The sequence below is a fragment of the Caloenas nicobarica genome, chromosome 3, assembly GCF_036013445.1.
Source record: "Caloenas nicobarica isolate bCalNic1 chromosome 3, bCalNic1.hap1, whole genome shotgun sequence".
Lineage (NCBI taxonomy): Eukaryota > Metazoa > Chordata > Aves > Columbiformes > Columbidae > Caloenas > Caloenas nicobarica.
In genome coordinates this window covers 70788257-70810418 of record NC_088247.1, presented here as the reverse complement: position 1 = coordinate 70810418, position 22162 = coordinate 70788257, and the positions used below count along the sequence as shown (strand labels likewise).

Sequence of the window (22162 nt, the reverse complement as noted above, 5' to 3'; positions counted from 1 at the left end):
AAAAATTTATGTAAACAAGTGTGTTTATTATCATGGTCCTGGTGTTACAAACTAAATGCAATGTAAATTTTGTGTACGTGTGTTTATGTGTAGGTATCTGTAGAGGATCGCCTTAAACAGTTACAGGAAGCACACCGAGATTTTGGGCCTGCATCACAGCACTTTCTTTCCAGTAAGTTCCTTGAATTAATAGATGCATGCAGGATATGATGGCTTTCTCAAAAACCGGCTGCTCTGTATTCCAGGTTTCCCTTTGGCCTGAGGAAGTTCCTCTTCCATGTTGTTATCTACTTCCCTGGTTTTGTGGAGTTGTTTCATCTTCCTAACTCCACTGACATTCTCACTGGTGTACTTCCCTTGGGGATCACTGCAATACATTTCTGAGTTACGGTTGTGCCTCTGGTTGCTTTATTCTTTGTTCTTCGTTTGCTGAAAAGGCTGATGTGTCACTGTTCCAGAATCTTTGTGTTCGTAACCATATCTTCTCATCCGCTCAAAATCTTTGTGTTCATGACATCTTCTCATGCCCTCAAAATCTTTATGTTTATAACCACACCTTCTCATGCCGTGCTTACCTCTGTCTTCACTTTCCTTCTGCTTCCACCCTTGCTGGGAAGACACAAAGGAAGAACTACATGGATATCTTTTTTTTTTTTTAATTAAAAGGCTTCATGGCATACTCCTGAAACTTCAGATAAAGGCGTGGGGAAAACAAATCTGCACCACTTCCTCTTGAGACCTACCTTCGCATCTTTTTCGGTTTAGTGAAAATTTTAGAGGTGTAAGCCTGTGACATCCCATATACTAAGAGACCAAAAGCAGATGTTTTTGCTTCCTTGTTCTCATTTGACGTATTTGTTACAGATAGATAGGTTTTGATATCAAGATCCATGTTGATTTTCTGACATTCTAGCCTATCTGCCATCAGTAGAACTCATGATACAAAGTGTTAGCCTCTCTAGTTTTTGACTGAGGACTTCAATAATAAAGATTAAATCATTGCAAGAGTTGAAAAGTGAATATAAAAATGAGCAGCTGTGTCCCAGAGATTCCTAAGTGCTGTATGTCACTGTACAGCTAAACAGCTAATATAATTTAAAACAATAAATAGAACTTTATTTCTTCTGGAGTTATGTGACAACCATGTTCTTATTTTAAATTGACAACTAGTTTTTCAGTAAACATCACAGTAAACAAGATGCAGCGTGTTTAAAATATTACCTCTGTTATTCAAAATAACATTTCCTGGACCCACTTTGTCCATTTTTTAAATTGAGAGAACAAACAAACAACTTTAAAAGTATGTGATTTTTTTTTTAACTCCATTTAAAATGCCACATAGTGTTGCCACAGTGGTTTTGTAGCCCTTCCAATTTCAAACTCGTAACCTTGACAGTACACCATGTAATAATTTTCTAAAAAGAAAATAGAGTGGTACCTTTAGCACTGTTGAAAAATTCCAGATACACTGTTTGGGAGAGTAGTCAGTCTAGTCTGTGTAATAAAAACAGACTAGGAAGCATCATAGAGAAGATGCAGTTTCCCCTACTCTAGCTTGTTTGAGAAGTTCCTGACTTCACTCCTGTGTCAGTGTTAAAGTTGTTCATTTCTCTTACCTGGACCAATGCAAATGTTCAAAAAAAACACAAACCAAACCAAAACACCCAACAAACCAAAACCCCAAACCCCACTACTGGCTGGTTTTGTTTGCCTTGACCTGGATCATTTCCTTGATTTGGCTTACACAACAAATAATTACATTCACAAGACTGAGTGAGTTGTGAACTGGCTTCGTTACTGGATAAAACAGTCATAGAATTATGTCCAAAGAGGCTATGTATCACCTTATCAGCATGCCTCAGCCTCACTTAGAGTATTTTCTCCTGGCTTAAGGGGACACTTGGTTTATGTTACATACAAGAGTCAAGAAGGGAAAGTTTCTAGAATGCGTGTTGGTAGATACCACAAAGAGCTATAGCCAAGAACCACAGTCCTGTAAAACCAAATAATATGCAGTTATCAATTTAAATTATTTGTTTAAAACAACCAGCCTCCTTCCCCACACAAACTATAGCAAAAACTTCTTAAAAAAATCTGTTTTAAGAGCTTAAACTAGACAGAGTTACAGAACTTAATATGTGCAACTTTATATATAAAGCCTGTTAAATGAAAGTCAGGGTCAGTTACTTCAAAAGGAAAGTAATAAAAAAATCATTAAATCTGGAAAAATGAGGGTTTTACCCTGACAGATTGAAATCGTGTGTATTCTAAATCAAATTTTTCAAACCTTTTTAGCAGCCATAAATGACTTCTAACTATGAGAATCAAGTAGAGTGGTAGTCTGAATAAAATAGCCTCAGACTCCTAAAACTGATATGATATGTATGTCTTGTGTGAATCTTTATCGCTGAAGTTGCACTTCTGAATAAGAGGACAGTTTTTTATCTGTGCTTATTTGAGAGCAGCTGTTTTAAATTTATCTGACCTATATATTACTCTTCCTCCAAATCCTAACATGACACCATAGTTTGCTGTCACAGCATTTTCAGCTGACTAGATCCAAATTGTCATTTAATCAGTAATTTCTCCTAGCAAAACACCTGTTTCTACTTGTTTATTGGATAGAATCACAGAATAGCCCATGTTGGAAGAGACCTCAAAAGACCATCTGGTTTCATGGGAAAGGGAGCCTAGATGAGATTGTCTAGCACCTTGATTCCAGACCCCTTAATCCAGTGATTTCACCTCTGCAGTGGCTAGTAATGTATCTCTACTGAAAAGACACAGTGCAGCATGTAATGCTGCCATTGGAGTTTTTACATGGCTTCATCCAGACCTTCGCTACGAAAGTGCTTCAGGATATTTGTGAAGACTAGTGAACAATATGACATTGGCCTATCCTAAAATGTCCTGCAACAGAAGGCTGAGGTAAAGCAGTATCAGAAGGCCACTACAGTCTATGATTCCTCTCTTTTCTGAGCTGTTTTATTCCCTTCTGTCAGTATTAGGCAGACTCTTTCTTTCAGTGCCTTTTCTGCTCCTTGCAATTTAGTTACTGATCAGTACATTTTACACATCCCTAATAAGGATAAAGATGAAAAATCCTTATAATCTATTATTCTTTTCAAAAAGATTGGTTTGCTGTCTCCTGCTTTTGGAAACAATAACTTGTTTTTTTCTGTATTTCATTTGTTTTCTAAGGCCCAAGATCCACTCCTCTTTGTTGTTTCTTGTATGTTTTCTTAGAAGAATCCATGAACATCCATGGACTGCTGACTCCACACGTTCCCTAACAAATAGCCATGGTTTCCAAGTGGCTTGCTCAAAGCATCTCTGAGTGGTGTCCAGTCCTACTAATATCTGCAGGCCTGCTAGTGAGTGCCAGAATTAATAACTACTCTGTTCAGTTTTCATTGAGAAACTGATTTTAAAAGAAAGAATGGAAATTTCATTTTGCAGAGTTTCTTGCAGCAGAGAACAGGCAATGTTTTTAGAAAGACTTTTCCTAAACAAATACAATATGACTTAGTCCATAATAATTAACAATTTAATTTGTTAGGTTGCTTAGTCCGTATCCGTGTTGGCGTAGAATATCTGCAGTCTGTCATAGGACAGAAATAGTACCTAAGCAAACCGTGGCCACATTTTTCTTCTTAGTTAACTGGCAAAACTAGTGTAGTAGGACCAGAGCTACCACAGGTGCCAAATTGGAACACCGAAGCATGAAACTCTAAAGTTGATGGTTGCCTTTGCCTATCTGGTTGATTTTTTTTTTTCTTTTCTTTTTCTCTTTTTTTCTCTCTCTCTTTCATCTTTGTCTCTGTCTCCATCTCCTTCTCCTGCTTTCTCCTTCTCCTGCTTTCTCCTTTTCCTGCTTTCTCCTTCTCTTTTTTATTTTTTTTTTCAGAGTTATGTATGATTAAGGATTATTTTTAACTTAACTACCTCTACTTCAGCATTTAGCCTTTACTATATTTTTTTTCTTCACCAGGTTAACTACATGCCTCTTTACTGAAAATGTTTTTTTCTTCTTTAAATAGACACATGGATTTTTCTCGTTTTTTTTTCCAGTGAATAATATGGTTTACTTGGTTCCTGTAGGTTCTCAAATATTCTTCCTAGTTAATTTGTCTTTCAGTACATGAATGTTTCTTAAATGATAAGCCATGAAATTTTGTGTGGTCCAGGAAGAGGTCACAGCCGTGAAACTGCTCAGGGAACAGCCAGCTGGGATTAGGGCGAGACCTGCCTCTCTCCACAGCAGCTTCAACCTGTGGGGCTCACGTGGCCTGTAGGTCTTTGCTGCAGCAAAGAGAGATCTTAGGGGAAGAAGAGTAAATTACTTTCAAATGGATTTATTTTTTTTCCGAAGAGGGATGTGGGCCATGCTTCCAGAAAATTACATGAATTGAGAGTTTAATTACATGAAATCCAATGTGGATCAAAACTGTGTCTCATTTTACCAGGCTTTTGAACAGGGCTGTTAGCACCTAAGAGTATAGGCACTCTGTCTTGGAAGTGTTGGCATATGTGTACAGTATAAATGCATCCCGTTGTAAGGATCAGTTATTCCTACCTGATCTTTCAATCTCTGCTTCTACAGTGAACCTAGTGAAGTGAGTTTCTTCTATGATGAAACCCTAAAGAACCAGGCACTGGTAGTTTCTGGTAGGACATGTACGTACCTATGGTTCTTCAGTAAAGAGCTGCTTTTAAGCAGTACTCTAGCAGTCCTGTTGGCCTGAACAGTTTTTCCCCTTTTATCTCTCAGGATCTTTAGATAAGCAGAGTTGTGTCATGAGTGACTTTGTGCCTTTTGCAACTCCATGCGTAGAAGGCTTCCTGATGTTATGGATGATATCTATTGGTGTATCAGACTTGGCATAAATACTGCAGAGACTACCACTGTCCAGAGGTTTTAATGCCTTTCTTGTTGATTACACAGTGTTCATCGGAATTAATTGGAGTTGCAAATAGGAGCTAAGGGTTGTAACTCATAATAATAAGGTTGATATTCCTCCTTTTGTTCCGCTGCAGAGTATTAATTGTAGTTATAGAAGTGTTTATTTTCAAAACTTAAACTGATAATAATTCTATGGAGGAAGGAAAAACAGTGTCTCCATTTTCCCTGGATGGATAGCTTGCTTGCTCAGAATTTATTATTCTTCTTTGAAATAGAATCACCACATTTGTTTTATTTCCAGCTTGGCACTAAAAAGATGCCTAGAGTCATCTTGATAGATTACTGTAGTTTTCTCCAGCTGATTTTCTAATTACTGGAAGTTGTCTGGGAAATTTTAATTGTTTCCATTTAATGTAACTGTTTTAACTATAAAATAAATAAAATATAGTTAGATTTTTTTTTTATTTGACAGGTGCTTTCTAATCATTACCTTCTCTTCATTTCCTCAGCCTCAGTACAGTTTCCATGGCAGAGATCGGTTTCACATAACAAAGTGCCCTATTATATCAAGTAAGTCTACTTTGTTTCTTTTTTCCTTAGGCATAACAGAGACTCTTATCACTATAACCTGGCAGAAAAACACTAAGTAGTAACTAGAAATGTTATCAAGAATTTCTCCACATACTATTATGCTGCGTATACTATATATTTTCATGTTTATTGCTTTACATACTGTATAATTTAGAAATATGAAAAAGAGATCTATGACAAACCCTACCTAAAAACCCTACTCAAACAGATAGGAAGCAGCAGAGATGCTCCAGTGTAATAGTGTCGGTATTGAAGCTAGGCTTGTTCTTATGTGTGTGGCTTATCCAGATTGAAGGGAAAAAAACTGAATACATAATGTATTTAAAAATTCAAAGTATATAACCTATAGCAGAACAGTGGTGACTAATATCTCTAGAACCCATTCATCACTTTCTGCAAAATTTCTTCAGAAATAGACATGCGTTCATTGTCTTTCTGCCATTTTCCTTATTGAAGTTTTTAGTGCTTGATGGTAATGTAAATGTAAAATTAACATAAATATTGACCAAAAAAATATACAAACACCTTGGTTACTAAGAGGAATGGTTGAGATATTTATTTTTAAAATATTAAGAAATATGTAGTCATGGAGGTATGGAGATTTTTATGTATTCTACTCAGAGCAATCTTTAACTTGAGTTTTCTTATTCTATCAGCATTTATTTATGTACAGTTTGCCAGTACTTTAAAGGTCAAGATTCCAGCTTTGAGAGAAGGATAGCTTTTTGGCAGAGAGGTAAATGAAATTTTAGGAAGGTGTAGTGTATAGTAAGCCAAATGCAGAGTAGCTCATTATAGACTGAAGAAAATCTGTGTTAAAATGTTATCAGTTTGAATTTGAAAAAAAATAGCTGTTTAGGTCCATAGGATGACTATGCATTGGACCTGCAGGTAATTCATTCTCAAAGAACATCAATGATGACTTTGTATTATTTCATTTTGCTCTATTGTAAATCTGAGGGCTGCATTTTTTACTTCAAACAGTTTGAGTGCTTGAGAGCTTTGAATAGCAGATAATGGTGAATCTATGTTGATCAAACCTGTTGTCATCATTCTTGAGGTGTGACAGTTGTTTTTAAACTGTGATATAAAGATTAATTTTTTTAAAAGGGTCTAGGTAGGTAACTAGAAAAAGGAAAAACCTACTGTGAAAATCCTTGAATTCTCTATAAAAGCATTTGCACCTCTGCTGAAAAGTTTTGCAGGAGGCAGCAGAAAGCGGTGACATGCTGGAGGAGAGAGGTTCCTCCCGCAGCCCTGAGTGGGAGAGGAGAGGGCAGAGGCTGGTTGTGGGAGCACACTGACTGCCCAGACTCAGACAACAGTACCATTAAAATGTTCACACCTACAGTGGTAATTAAAAAAAAAATGCTGAAGTATCGAACTACAGAGAGCAAGGGGAAAACTATCCTGAAACAGTCTTCTTTTTTTGTGGGTATGTTCTTAGTGAGTGTTGAAAGATGGCAATTCACGTTCCTGCTCTACCTGGTCTGAGCTGGTAGCTGATGTTGGGAGTGTTCACCAGGTGCGAGTTGGCCTGTTGGAGGGGACTGTGGAGCTCCCAAATACATTCAATGTTTGAGGATAGATGTAGGATAGATAGTCCTACCATCACAACAGATAGACAAAGATTAAAGCTTCTGATCTGTGCTGAGCAAAGCAAAAAATTTTTTAACTTGAATATTTCATATGCATATCATTTTTTCATACATCATAATACTTTTTTTTTTTTTGAGTTTCTGGCCATCTCTATTACCCCACCTCAGCCCAAGTTCTGGTTTTGAGAATATTTTTTATCATGACTAGTTCAGAAGAAAGTCAGTCTTTCCAGTGTGTGCACTAGGTGCAATCCTTCAAGCACACAACTTGGTGGCAAAATGTCCACTGATACTGTGCACTGCCCTGGAGCTCAATTGGGGAATGAAACCAGTCAGGGCTGAGAAAGAAACCCTGGCATCTCTCAGAAATTGTTTTAATGGTCTTGAGCAAGAAATTTGATAAAGGGGCAGGAGTGTAGCTCAAGTCCTCTGAGGATCCAAGGTTTTTATAGAAGCAGAGACCACTCTTTTACTTTGATAATGAAGTCAACAGAGTTAACTACTGGATCTCAAAGAAGGTGAGTTTCAGTAGCTCCACAGTCTGACAAGCGGACTGACCCTGGCAGTTTCCTTCATTTCTTACTGCTTGCACGTCTAAACTTCAGTACTTAAAGCACAGAGTTGTGGAAAATACAGCAGGAAAGAATGGATTCTGAACTTCATTTGCTTTGGTATGATCAGACTGGAGAGTACTCTTAGCTTTAAATATTCTTTTAAATCTTTGTTAATTCTCTAATTTCAGATATAGTTTAAAGAAGAGAAGAAAATTATGCTGACACAAAAACTTGTTTGATTGGAGTGATTAAATGAGCTTTTGTAATACAATTCAAGAGAACAGTCAACCGGATTTAATGGTGGCTGTTTATATAAAGAAATTCTGGGAAAGAGGCAAAGATTAACTTAATTTTCTTACTTTTTTGTTTAATTGTGCTAACATCTTTGAACAAAGCACCTTTGATGTAAAACACAACACAAGTAGAAGGAACAGTTATGAGGAGTCTCTATAACTCTATCATTTGAGAGCAATTACATTTACTGTTTTTACAGCAAGACTTGTATGTTCAGAGAGGAAGTTTAAGGTACTAGTTGTTCATTTTATGGGATAAAGAAGATAAACAGGAGAATACAAGTATGATTCAATAATCGGTGGCTAAAAATAAGAATTTAAAATTAATTTTGAAAGGAAATAAAAGCTAATTGAAATCAGGCTACTTTAATTCTGAATAAGAATATACACTGTTCTTAGACAACCATAAATTTATACCTATACTTCATTTTAATTGCTTTTTGTGAGTTTCCTTGAATGAGAAATGTAAAATATTTAGAAATTACATCGCTGTAGAAGATGATGTAGTTGTACTTCTGTTAGGATTAGTATTTTAAAAATAATATTGCACTCTTCACAGTTTTATTACACATGGAGAATGAGAATGGAGTTAAAAAAAAAAAAAAATTAGGGAACTGCAGCCGAGAAGACAGGAGAGAGCACTTTAGATAGCAATGAATCTGTAAGGAAAACGTCAAAATGATGCAAGACATCTGTATTTTCAGCTGAACAGCATTTATTCTGTTTGCCTCCTGATGCCAGAGGGAACTTGTGCTTACATGCACAGAGAGAACTGTCTCACAGAAAGACGTCCTTAGTGTGCCAGCACACTGTGGTGGCTTTAGAGGGTAGTTTGTTCTTCCCACCCTATTTACTAACAGCTGGCATGTCCACCCTTTCTGGAGTCGTAATGCAAGCATGTGAAAGATTAAAAAGCCAGTGCACAAACTCCTCTGCCCCGTAAGTTGAGACAGAGACAGTCTGGGTTTGGGCCATTTTGGAAAGGAGTGTCTATTCTCCTTGGCTGGAAGAAGGATTTATAACTCATTGAGCCCAGGTTTATCAAGGTGTGTGCTCCCTGTGCTATGGCAGATATTTGGTTGAACTGAACCTATGCACATGATTTAGCCTGTCTCTTTTCTAGTCTTGAATTGTCTTCCTATGTAAACCAAATTTGCCAAATGTCTTTGCTCCTGTTGATATGATTTTATTTAGTCCTTTTTGCCTCGTTTGATTTTTTTCTTAATGACAATTGATATAATTTTTTTTATTTCTATAGTCTGAGTCTTCTCTGTTGCAGTACAATTCAAAGAAAACCTGAACCTGTAAAATTTCAATGCTGTTAAAAAAAAAAAAAGCTTAGTCTTTATTTTTTAAAAGAGAATGAGACTAATGAGCAGTATGCAGGTGGATACGGCACAGCAGGTACAGTATTTACTAATGCACTTTTGGTAATAAAAGCATGAAGTTTGGTCAAAAGATTTGGCAAAGTTGCCATTGAGTACATATTTCATAGATTGGTTTGCAAAGGACGTTGGTTTAGTAAGGAGAGTTTTCTACTACTATTCTCTTATAACTGTTTGAATCACACAAGTAATACATGCTTGGCCTCTATAACTGAAAATGAAGAAAGGGAAGCCTGTATTACAGAGCACTTAAGAGAAACAGAAGAATAAAGGAGACAACATGTATGATCGTTAAACATCTTTGAGGAGTGCACGATTGTATGGGAACGTAGCGGAAGATTTGGCGAGGAGGTTAGTTAAATGTAAATACGCTCAAAGTGACTTGCACCTGTCTGTAGAAAAAGCACATACATCACACTAATTGTTTTACTGACCTTGTGTGCTTGATGAGTAGAACCTCTGTGTTAGATAACATAGGCCTGTGAGAAACTCTGGGCACCTTATCACCATGTCTGAGATTCCTGCTTTGTTGTGAGAAAGAGCGGGAGGCTGCGCCTGCCTGAAGCCTTGAAATCCAGGCGAGCTCAGCAGGCCCAGTGATCTTCCAGCAGGGCTGAACTGACCAGCGCCTGCGTCCCTGCTTGTGTCACCTCTGCCTGGGAGCTCAGGTGTGACTTCAGAGATCCCCCAGTAGAGAGGTAACTAAAATAAAACTTGCTCTTTGCAATGCATTCGTGGCCTCTGGCTCTTCTCGCGATGTGCCTGCGTATGTGTACACAACGATGAACTGAAAGGAATGTGCAGAAAACATAATTACCCTGGCACTTCTCACTGTTGTTCTTTTAACTGTGATTTAAATGTTCTTTAGCTGTGTACCTTCCAATGCTATAAATTATTAGAGATTTGTACTGTGCAGAAGAAACAAAAGGGTAATACAGAAAGGATCACCGTGAGCTTAATTTCATGCAGGGCATTACATAGGAGAGCAATTTCTTGGTGTAATCATTAAATTGATCGATATCAAACTCTGTAGTCACCTCAGATACTTTTCTGTAATCCTGCAAAGCAGCTGGCATCACCATCTTAAAAATCCCGTTTTATCACCTCTTATATCATGTTCAGCTTTATGTTGAATGGGAATATAGAATGCTTTCTGGTTCTCCATTTTTTTCAATACTGTTCATGAAGTCTTTTCTTGGTTTATGCCTGTAAAGTGGAGAGAGATAGAACTAATGGAACTAAGAAACTTAATATTTTTTTCTTAATCTAGTTATATCCATATTCCCATTCTTAGAAGTATTAAGAAATATTTCTCTTAGAAGAAAAAACACATTATAATTTGCAGAAAGAGATAATACAGGTTTCAGTTTTTGAGAGTTTCTTCAGTTACCAGTTCCTTTGCTGATCCTCGTGTTCTAATAAAGAAATGTGGTAGTACATTTTCTCTGGAGGGGTTTTAAAGTATCTGCATATAAATTGCTCCACCAACCCCTAATACACATTAACTTTGCAATGCATTATGCCAACTCTTTTTCACCACCAACCCGTATTTTCTAATGGGCTTTAAACCAAAACAAAGCCTGACAACAACAAAAAAATTAAAAACAACAACAAAAACCCACCCAAAACAAATGGTATCTAGATAAACCACTGTGACATATTTATAAAGTGGGGATGTTATTATGCCATTTCAAATTTGGCTGTACTGTTTCAGCATCTGCTCTTGTGGTGTTTGCCAGTGATTTTCAACACAGATATAAGCTAAGAAATAATAAAAACCCCACAAACCTGTCTCTAGTTTTATTTCTTGCAGGCAAAATTTAAAAAAAAAAAATTAATTTATTTTCACAACTTCATGGGCAACTTGAAACACCTGGAGATGTACAACTTACTCCATTCATTTCAACAGGACTGTTATCTTATTTCTAGACATCAAAAGTCAAGTGACATTCTAACTGTTCTTCAGCTGTTTATTTACAACCAGGAAGTGTTTTTAACGAAGTTTATCTTTGCCAATTATAATTAGAAAGCTTCCAGAAAACATAATGGGTAAGAAGCAGATTGTAAAGGTAAATGTTTGTCATTTAAGCTTTAGAGAACTAGGTTTTAAAATTCAGAGTATTTTATGGTTCAAATGTTTATTTTTAGTTAGTGAAGTTTGCACAAATGCACTTAGACTTCTTAAATTACACTGTTTTGTCATATAATCTATTCATGGATATATGTTTTGCTGCATGGCTTATATTGTGTCAGCAAGTTTTGGCAGAAGAGGCCTGGGAGACACTCTTTTGATATCAACCAAAAAACCAAAAAAAAGTTGAATGAATTCTCTTGTGGCTCAGTCAGTGAAACGCTTCCCTAACTAATCCATGTGGGAAGATGTAACATGTTCATATGACTTGTGTTCCTGTCCTGTGGACCAGATAATTTCTCCTTGGTGTCAGTGTCACTGTGACCTGGGACAGAACTGCCAAAGTAGTTGTAACAGAGAGGGAAGACACTCTAGATTTGTCTGCTCTTGGTTTGAGTCTTTTCAGAAGTTCAGTGAAATGGCTAAATATGGTAAACTTCTAATGTATTTTCAAAAGTGATCATGTAAATTTTTTTTCCCATCTAACTTCAGCATAATTTCATCTTTAGATTTCCATTAACTTCTCTGCAGGCTTAGTTTCCCGTCGTTGGGAGTTACAGATTGTTTTCTACAGAAAAATACAGAAAATGGCATGTCTTCATTCTTAGCAGATAGATTCTAGCAGGGCTGAGTTTTCTGAAGACTTCCTGTTGTCTCCCTATGGTAAAAGCAATCCATTCAATTCTACCTAATTGCCCTCTGGGACTTCCCAGAAGTTACAGCCTCCAGAGGAACCAAGTTGGAGCTCTCTTTGTAATATAGTAAAATCATTTTACCCAGAAATCTTCAGAGAATGACTGGAGCACTTCTGTAAGCGAATTGTGTACTGCTTTAGTTGTTTACCCTGTTTTAGCAACTCTGGTAATCAGCAATTTCAAATTCTCTGGTCCTTTCCTCTAAGGGTGATGTCTTTCACATATGCATGTAAAATACACACAAAGGGGGTGTGTAATCTCTTGTTTATCTATTTCCTCTTTCTTTTAGGTCTGATGTCTTGTATGTTGTTTGTGTTTACCAAGCAAGGTATTGGAGAAGCAGGAGAATGTCCAAATCTGCTTTTACTCTCTGGGCAATAACTGACAGGCACTTGTAACTACTGTAGTGTGTATTTAGAATAGATTGCTATGACATGAACTTGCATCAAAAGGAGCTGGGAGATCCTGGTCAGAAAGATCTCCTTCAATTTCATCAAGTCTGTCTCATCTGTTACAGACCATCCAGTGCTGTAAAGTTTCTAAGCACATTTCTCAGTGCTTGGCTGCTTGCGTTAGTCTTGCATCAACAACAAGAAAGCTACTGTAGCTGCAGTAAAGATAGATCTTATTTCAAAGAGCTGCTTTACAAACCAAATCACCAGTAAGCACTTTGTCTTGCATGCCTCCTGTTTGGAGGCCCTAATAAAATGACTGCTTTCTCTGACACTTTTATTTGTAGCACAGGAAGGTTATCTGCACATCCATTTTTTCTTCCTGTGAAATCAATTTGTGTTCACATAAAAGTCCCTACATATTATGAAATTGTTATCAAACAAAATTTTGCATTAAATAATGTCACTGTTGAGACTAATGCCTTCCCTCTCCCCAGTTTTTTACAGCTCTTTTAAAATCTATGGTCACATGGTTTTTTTTCAGCTCTGTCCACTGTGGTCTGGCTTTCATGTTTTCTGCCTCGAAAGTGAAGCCTATCCATGGAATATATTCGGTGGTGGTAGCAGCACTGATTTCTTGCTAGGTTTTAACAGTGAGGCTGACATAATCACGTTCACTTTGTGTAGTCATTTAGCAGCTGTCAGGAAGTACAGCCTTTTAGATAATTATGGACAAGCTCAAAAGAATGGATTCTCTCTTGCCTTTTTTCTGTTCTACCAGATGATGTTCATGAGGCCTCCTTTTTGGCATAATCTTAGTGGCAGGTAACTACCACGTGTGGTGTACAAAAGAACTGAGTGATAAGTTTTAAAACCCCATTAGTCTGTAACAGTCTTGCACAAATGCGTTTCTCTTTCAAATGAAAATAGAAACGGAAAAATATTTTCGTGTGTGTGTTTTGTGTGTGTGTGTGTGTTTCATGTTCTGTGTGTTTTTGTAAAGATAAAATTTAGCTCTTCAGGTATTTACTACATTAAATAGAGAAATAAGATGATAGTGCAGGATACAGAGATTTTTGCGTATCTCCTACTTCATGTTAAGCACACACAAAATAGAAAAAATAACATCATTTTTGCATGGTATGTTGTCATGATTAAAGTAGGTCTTACTCTTTCAGATAAAACTGCTAGTGAAGCTATGTACTTAAGGCATACAATTTCAAAAATGAAACTGTTGTTTGTTTTTAAATCTTGGAAACCTGGTTTAAGGAAAAAGCTTGATTGGTAATATCAGCTCTTACTCATTGCATATAGGTTTATAAATAACTTAGAAGCTGGAATTGCAATTGGATCTGCCCGTATCCTAATTAAGCATTACAGATGTGTACTGGAGTATATCAGTATATTTCTGGAGGGGGAAGAAAGCAAGGATCTATCAATTTTTTTTCTTTTTTAAGAAAACCTATGTGACATAGCAAAATTTAACAATTTGCTGCAAGAAGAATTTCAAATCAGTTTTTGCTATCAATCCACTGTTTTTTGTGTAGAGAGATATTTGCCGCCAATGAACCTTTGTACTTCTGCAGCACTTCCCAGGCGAGATCCTTGTAACACCCCACAAATAGTCAATGGATTTCTTCATGGAAACATGTTTTTAAATACCAGAAGATGGTGAACATGGAAAGAAGGTCCCTGATTCAACAAAGTTTTTACCATTACAGCGAATTTTAACATGATAGTTTTTTCTAAGGCCATAAATAGGATTTCACTCAGCTAAATTGCATGTTGTTTACGTGCGGTGTTTGCATTAATATTTTAGCATTTAAAATAGAGTGAAATGTAGTTTTATATATACATATATTTAAAGTTTCTGTCACAGTACTGTCACCTGTCTTTACTTTTAACACAGAAGTTCAAAGGTGTTTTAGTTAAGAGTCTTTACTCAGAGAATCCTAAGAAATCCTTTTCACTTATGATGTTGACAGTAAAATCACCAGTCTTGGCCCTTTTTGGTTTTTTTTTTTTCATTTGTGGTTTGTGTGGGTTTTTTTGGTTGTTGGTTTTGTTGTGTTTTTCTTGATTTTCAGAGTTGAGATAAAGCAGTTTCCTTAAAACAAGCTTTATTAAACTGATCACACATTGGATCCATTTATGTGGGCAGTTGCAATAGATTTTGTCAACAGAAATCAATTCTAAGTGGTCAACATGATAATCGTGGTATCCTGCTTAACACAGTAGTGCAGATATTGGGCAGCTTCAGGACCAGTTTTGAGGTTGTTTAGTAAGTCGATCAGTATGAGTCATACTATATTTTCTGTCCCTTTTTACTGATGCTGCGTATGTTCTTCTTTGTAAGATACTGTAGGGTGTCTTTATAGCAGGGTTTTTGAGAATGCTGGACAGTCAATTGCCTTTACCTTGGCACAGTGCAAAACCCAGATACATAATTTTTTGTTGTCATTGGCTTCATGATTTATTGGTGTGCCCCTTCCAGAGAAATAATTGTCAAGCTACTTGTTTTTGAAATGACTTTTTCTGGACAACGATAAACATAGTTCTGTTTTAGTAGTGTCTTTCTAGAAACTGCAAGAACACTGATTTAGATACTGGTATGCCTTGACTTGGGAGTTCAGCATATCACAGACCTGACCACCTCATTCAGAATTTGAAACACGAACATAATTCACGTGATATAATTCAACGCGATGAAATAAAAGTTTCAGTTCAGGAAAAATGTGCTCAAATGTAAAGATGTACTTCAGTATTCTGAATTAGGGAAGGCTTACCTATAGTATTTCAGAGTCAATCAAGGTCTTACAGAAGATGTTGTTTTGATTGCATGTTGTATAAATCTATCTTTAAATGTAATCATGTACAGAGCTTTTCTCTTAGCTGTCTCCTAGGGAATAATCACAGAGAGGGAAAGGAGAATTTATACCTACTGTAGTAATAGGATGTATTTTACCTTCCATGAAAAACACCTCACGAAGTTTTGATAGTGCCAGATATACAAATGAGACCCATGGCAGAGAGAGTTACACCTAATGACAGAGAGACTGTGGAGACCTAGACCAGACTCAAAGCCGACAAGGTCACACTGGTGAAATGGGAATCGTATCCCCTGTGCAGAGACCCAATGCATCCACTTTCCACTACTATAATGAAAAGACTGGCCCTCAGCACGCACTTTGTTTGGAACCTGCCTCACCTTTGTGGTACCTGTCCTGTCACTGTAGCTCTTTGGAGCAGGAACCTTCTATCTCATTTTTTTGCTTCACTTAGAATAAAAAGGTTCATTCTTTGTTGGTTTCTCAACTAAAAAAAAAGAAAAATCAATGATGATGAATTATTGTGCACCCTCTGAGTTACAGGCATTTATGTATACACCAAGTGAAGATACAGTCCACTACATTTAAGGGCAATGTGCCACTTAAAGTCATTATTTACAAACAAGTATACCTGTACATGGAAAAAAAAAGAATGTGTGCATGTTAATTCTTTTAAATAGAAACAAATGTGAAAGAAGTTGTATTCTCTGCTCATTATTGCTAGGTTTGCTAATCTAGCATAATTCCATTTTCATTATTAACTTTTAAAGGGAGTGCTGTGATCTTTTTAACACAACTTCTCTTATTTTCTAAAAAATCTCTCCCAAAGATAAATACTTTGTGAGACAAGAATGTGCAATCATTCCAGCAATTAATATTCAGAAATACAAGTAAAATGCGACTTGTAGAATGGAATTGGATATTTCAGTAGACCTGATATAATACACATTTTGACCCCTGTGGCTGCATACCTGAAACCTTGGTGAATTGAAACAGCAGTGCTAAACACTGCGTTAAATGATACTGCCTATTGAATCTCTGTTCTGTGAGCACTAGTGTAGAGCACATCCCTTCAATGAAGACACGTATTGATTGGGTGTATGAAGGAATGATCAGGTTTTCCATTCACACTTAGAATCAAAAGTAAATATTGTTAAATATGGGTGGGCTGTTGTCTCTCTAACTTTGTGATTTAAAGGATCAGGGAGCTGAGTGGCATAGATCATGCATTTTAATTAAAGAGTTGAGGGATTTCTTGCCACTTAAACACAGAAAACCAGAATATGTTTGGGGTTTTTTTGTTCTTTGGAAGTGTGTATGTGCATTGCCTGAAACTTTTATTACCTCATTCCTTTGTAGTCATGAGACACAGACAACCTGTTGGGATCATCCTAAAATGACTGATCTCTTCCAGTCCTTAGGTGAGTGCATTTCTTAAAATAAACCATTATGTGATGTTCATTCCATGTGTAAAATCTGCATTTGTATGCTGACCGTGTCTGAGTTGCCATGCACGGTGTGTTACAGAGCACTTCCCATGTTGCGATGAGACACATTTTGCATGAAACCTACTGCCTTGATCACGTCATGTGTGTTGCCTTTCAGTGATATTATTCCTGAACAGTGTGCTCTGACTCTATGCTTTAATGCAGTATCTTGTTTATTTCTTTTAAATCCATGAGAGATTGTCCAATGATGCAGGCTGTCTGCATAGTTAAAGCAGGATGCCAGTCTGCAGGGAACTAATTTTTGTAACAAATCAGAGCAGCTATGCTTTCAGTAAAGGCTAGGCCATATTATAGTAGAACTAGTTCAACATGCCCTGCTAACATGTACATATACTGTGAAATCTCCCTTTCAAAGGAATTAAGGGGTAAAATACTTTACATGAGGAAAAACATCACTATACCAAGCAGTTTCTAAAATAGAGCTTATGGCTATCTGATGCTCCCTTTCAAAACACTGTTTACAAAGTCATGGCATAGAAATTATGGCTTAAAAAGCCATTTTTTTCTGTTACTGTGACCTTTGCTGCCTTCAGTTTCCTCTGCGTTGTCTGATGGAGTAGTAAATTATTGGAGAAACGTACTGTACTTGAGCACTTGTCTGGAAACTACTTAACACTGCAAAATATGCACGTAAAACTCTGTTATAAGTATATGTATTACATGTGCTGAGACAGTCTCAGGATTTCTACTGTGCCAGTCTCTGAAAGCCCTAGACTGTCAGAGTCAGGAGATTTTCCCTTCAGGTGGGTTGGACTGAGGTCTCAACTTCTTAGTTGGTTTATTTGTTCTGTTAATTCATTGCGGAGAAGGGATATCAGACTTCTTCCAAAATGTGAAAATGTACACGTAAAGGAAACTTAAGGACTCTGTTTTAAAGGCGACTCATGTTTCTGTTCTACTGTTTCAGCTGACCTGAACAATGTACGCTTCTCTGCCTACCGTACAGCCATCAAAATCCGAAGACTACAGAAAGCACTGTGCTGTGAGTTTGGCCTTGGAGGCAAATTGTTTCTCTATAGTACTTGGGGAAGGGAGGATCAGCTTAAGTCTAACAACATTAATGTTTAACAAGGAACCAGAGGCATACGTGACAGGTTGTCAGATAACAAGATGGTAGGAAAAGTTGCCAAGAGTAGGTGTCATTATTGCAAATAAATAAATACAACTAGTGAAAAAAGGGGTGCAGCAGGTATGCCCACTAAGGAGAATTGATAGGAATATAGATATTGGATCTCTTGACCATTGCATACTGTTTCTGATACAAGAGGATACAAACCAGTGGGAAATTATGTGGGCTAAAATCCTGAAGTTTGACATAAACTCAGGTATTTTGTTATATTTTAGAGGGTTCCATCCCATTTTTTCCTAAGTGTTTACTGCTGCTAGATTTAACTTTGAAAATATTCCTCCCTGTCAGAGAGAATATCTTGCTCTGTGATGTCCAGTTAAAGAGGAGTTCAGGTTGCTCAAATTATGAGGGGAAAGGATACAGATCTGTATTTTGTTTATAGGTAGTTGATATTGCTGTACATTTTAATCACAGAAAGCTGCTAGGACAAAACAAACTATTATTATTAGCAAGAATAGTATGTATATATATATTCAGGGTGTAGAGAAGGCTCATATATTTAGAAAGGAAATACCAATGCATTTAATATGCACTTTGGATATTCTTCCCAGATCTATGTTGGTATTTGTCCCTGTTTTTAAACAATCTAATAATTCAGCCACAGTCCACTCTGAAGAGAAAGCAGATTTCGTCAGCAGGAAAGGATAGGCATCTACTCAGTAGGCTCAGCTGTCTAAACCACTCCATTTCCAAGGTTCATGTTTGTATCTCCAATTTTTTTCTTCTATATTTGCTAGGTATTTAAACAAGCAGTTCATATTGTATCACAATTATGGTTTCATCAGCAAGTTGCATGACTACTGTGTTCAAAGTTTAGCAGTCTCAGAAGTGATGTATCAGGAGGTCTTGTCATGACCTCCAGACTTGGGACTTCTCTGAGTTACACAGCAAGTACCACGCTGGGGTTCTGGGCTCTTGCCTGAGTCTCCTGTGTGAAGCAATCTCAGAGTACTCTTTAGAGTCATCCTGCACTGGTATCTCTGCATTGTCCTTGAGAATCAGGATGAGAAAAAGAAAGATGGAATTTTTGGGGGGAGCTGAGCAAGCTTGTAACTGGTCAATGTTCATTTTAGAGAAACGGGACTGAGTTAATGATTTGATGCAATACAGAAATGGTTTACATTACAGAGGGGAGCAAGACATGAAGACATGGAAGATAACTGAAAGGGCAAAATCTTGGAAAGAAGTGACATTTTGTGAGTAGGCAGAGAAGGGGGGATGTGTGGAAGAAAACTAACTGAAACATAGAACTGGGGAGATTAAGGTATACAAAAAGAAAGCAGTACAAAAAATTCTGTTATAGAGATGGTAAGAAAATGAACTTAAAAATTATTAGGACTATGAATGGAAAAGAAAATACATAAATCCACACATCTACTGGGAAGAAAATAGGGTAAAGTAAAAAAAAAAAGGAAACTGGACAATTTTGGAAGGAGATGTGGGTTGTGAATGAGCATGAAAGTCACAGGTTTCAGACCTTTTGAAAGGTCTTGGCAACAACTGGTATAAAAATGTCATACCAGATTACCAAATTTTCTTGTTTAAACTCAGGAGTCCTTGCTGTGGAAGTACTATTCAGCCCTGGAGGGTGTACAGTACTGCAGGCTGAGTAGGAATGCAAGGGCAAAGCCATCCTAAAGAGGCAGCAAGGAAGGAGTTGCACAGAGAGAGGTCCCTTCCCACCCTCCAGGTAGTTAGTTTTTCTTCCAGCTTAGAAGACAGCAGTCTTGTCTCAGCAATAGCTTCTTGGCTGGGCTTCAAATATGAATTCTACCAAATGAAGCTGTGCCCAAGATGATAGCTCGCTGCTTCAGAAAGCCAGAGTGCATCTATGCAACAGCACAGGCCCTTGGGAGTACCTCTTGCCACTTTTTCCTATCCCGTGCTGGCTTCTTACAGAATTTCAGATTGAGTTTGAGATCTTGAGTTCAAGGTCTTGCATTTGGGAATAAACAGAACTTGTTCTTTGAAAGATTGTCTGATGTTATTGAAGAAAAACTATATTTCTTTAGCACAGCCTAGAGCTTCTCTGTGCAAGAGATATGGTCCCACCCAAGGCTGTAGTTTCATCTCTCAGCAAGACTAAAGAGCATTATGAGCTTACCGTTTATCAGTGCACAGGGTATAAAGTATGCATCAACATGTACCTAAAAACCAAAAGCAAAGCAAGAAACCAGAAAGTAAAGTAAAATTCTCCTTGTGTGTGCTGCTCCCCAGCGAAAGAGTGAAAAAACAGGTTGCGTATGATGGATGCTAATCATGGTACCTATTTCTGACTGACATACAGATTGTCTAGCAACCTGTATAGAACAAACTTCAGTTTCATTACTTCTAATAAGCTTTGAGGAGGATCATACTTCCTGCTCTTGCTTTTACTACAAAATATATCATTTTCTGTAATAACTGCAGTGGTTAGCTCTCCTTACTTGCAGATTTCAGAAGTGCCCTCCTATTAAAGTGAATATTGTCTCCAGTTTTAAGGGAGGGAGGTGGAAGGAGGACAGATGAAAACAGTAAGAAGTAAAGAGAATTTTCCAGTTTGAAAGAGCCAGGAGTGAAACTGTCATCTTTACGGATTCAGTCTGCCTCATTATTTATGAAGCTGCTTGCTTGCTTCATCTCTCTGCCTTATGAGAGGACACAACAGTCAAAAAACTTTGTCTTTATTACGTGCGTGTATTTGACTAAGGATTTGTGTAATTTATGAGAAAAATGAGTTATGGGGTTTTAAGAAAGACATTGCAGATTATCGACAAAGCTAAATGCTACAAGAATTTTCCGTCTCTGAACAGGAACTTGTTATGATCTTGCACAATTTTAAGACCACATTCAAAATGTAATCAGTGCTGTCCCTTTTGTCATTTGCTTAACTGCTTATTTCTTGCCAGCGAACAGGTCAAATTCCCTTTGACTGTGATGATTCTCAGCTTGATTCTGTTCCATGAATGGCTGCTGAGATAGCCTAGACACAGCACATGCTAGCACCTTCTCTCTGCAGAAGGGGATAGTGGTTAAGCCCTACCTAGAGTTATTTTCATTACTTTTATTTGGTGGTGGTTTTGTTTTAAGGTAAGGAAATAGGCATCTTCTGTGCCACTGCCATTTATTCTCTGGTCTGAGTTACTTTAGTCTTCCTGTAACTTTAACTGTGGATGGTGTTTAAAGGTGTTTGGATGCAGAATGCTTCAGAAAGGCTTATGTGCTAAGGCATAGAAAATGTCAAAACAAATCACTCAAAAATGAGGTCATTGTAAACTGTAAAATGTGACAAATTGCTGTCACAGCCGCAGTGTGTGCATAATTGCAAAGGCCTTTTTGGTGAGAACTCCAAGAGCACAGCTGGAGCAGGATGCACAGTCCCACTTGCACGTGATAGATTTTGACTTTCCCATGAAGACTAGTAATACGGTATTAGTGCTGTGCAAGCAAGTTCAGGAGTATGTAATTTGAGAACTGTACTTTGGAAAACTTTGCTGATGCCAAGTCTCTTTTCTGAGTCTTTGGTCTCAGTAAGTGTTAAAAACCCATGGCTCTGGGGACCACTATTGCCTCCCATTTCCCCCACTCTCCTTTAGAGGTGGGAAAGTAGAGTCATGTTTCATCTCATCTTGTTTTTCGCAAGATAGATTCCGGCAGAGAGTAATGTATGTGTGCATATACCTGCGCGTATATATTTTGCAGGAAGCTGAGAAAGGTTCCAGGTTGGAAAAAACAAAGTATTAGCCTCTCTGTCTTGGATCACGTGGGGCAGACATACTGAGAGCACTTTCTCACTGTAGTAGAAGAAGAATGAGGCCAGAGAGAATATTCTGTTTTGCAGTTGTACTGAGCAGCCATGCAGCACCAGGCCCTGACTATAATATTTTATTGCTACGCAGCATACTTTAGCTCATTTTCAAGAAACTATATTGCCCTAGATACTGAAGTGTAGTACTGGAAGGGAAAAAGGGAACAAAACCACATGTGTATTCAGAATTCCTGTCACTGAGCTCTGTTGGGTGATTTAAAATATAAGAATGCTAATAAGAATATCAACCACACAAGGGAAAGGAGCGAACATTAAGGCACACACAACTAAAAGTGAGAGCCATGTAGACTTCCCTCAGCCATCCAGTCCTTTGCAGGATCTCCTATCATTCACAAGGTCTTTCTGAT

The 22162-nt window shown here is 37.4% G+C and overlaps 1 protein-coding gene across 5 annotated transcripts in view; it reads left to right on the top strand.

The window, feature by feature from the left end:
• Positions 1-22162, top strand: part of UTRN (utrophin) — a 378237-nt gene that overhangs the window by 297384 nt on the left and 58691 nt on the right. For all 5 annotated transcript variants that reach the window (XM_065631423.1, XM_065631424.1, XM_065631422.1 and 2 more), the window contains 4 exons: positions 94-172; positions 5413-5473; positions 16730-16791; positions 17786-17860. In XM_065631423.1, the coding sequence (XP_065487495.1) occupies positions 94-172; positions 5413-5473; positions 16730-16791; positions 17786-17860 (277 nt within the window). The remainder of the gene's footprint in view (positions 1-93; positions 173-5412; positions 5474-16729; positions 16792-17785; positions 17861-22162) is intronic.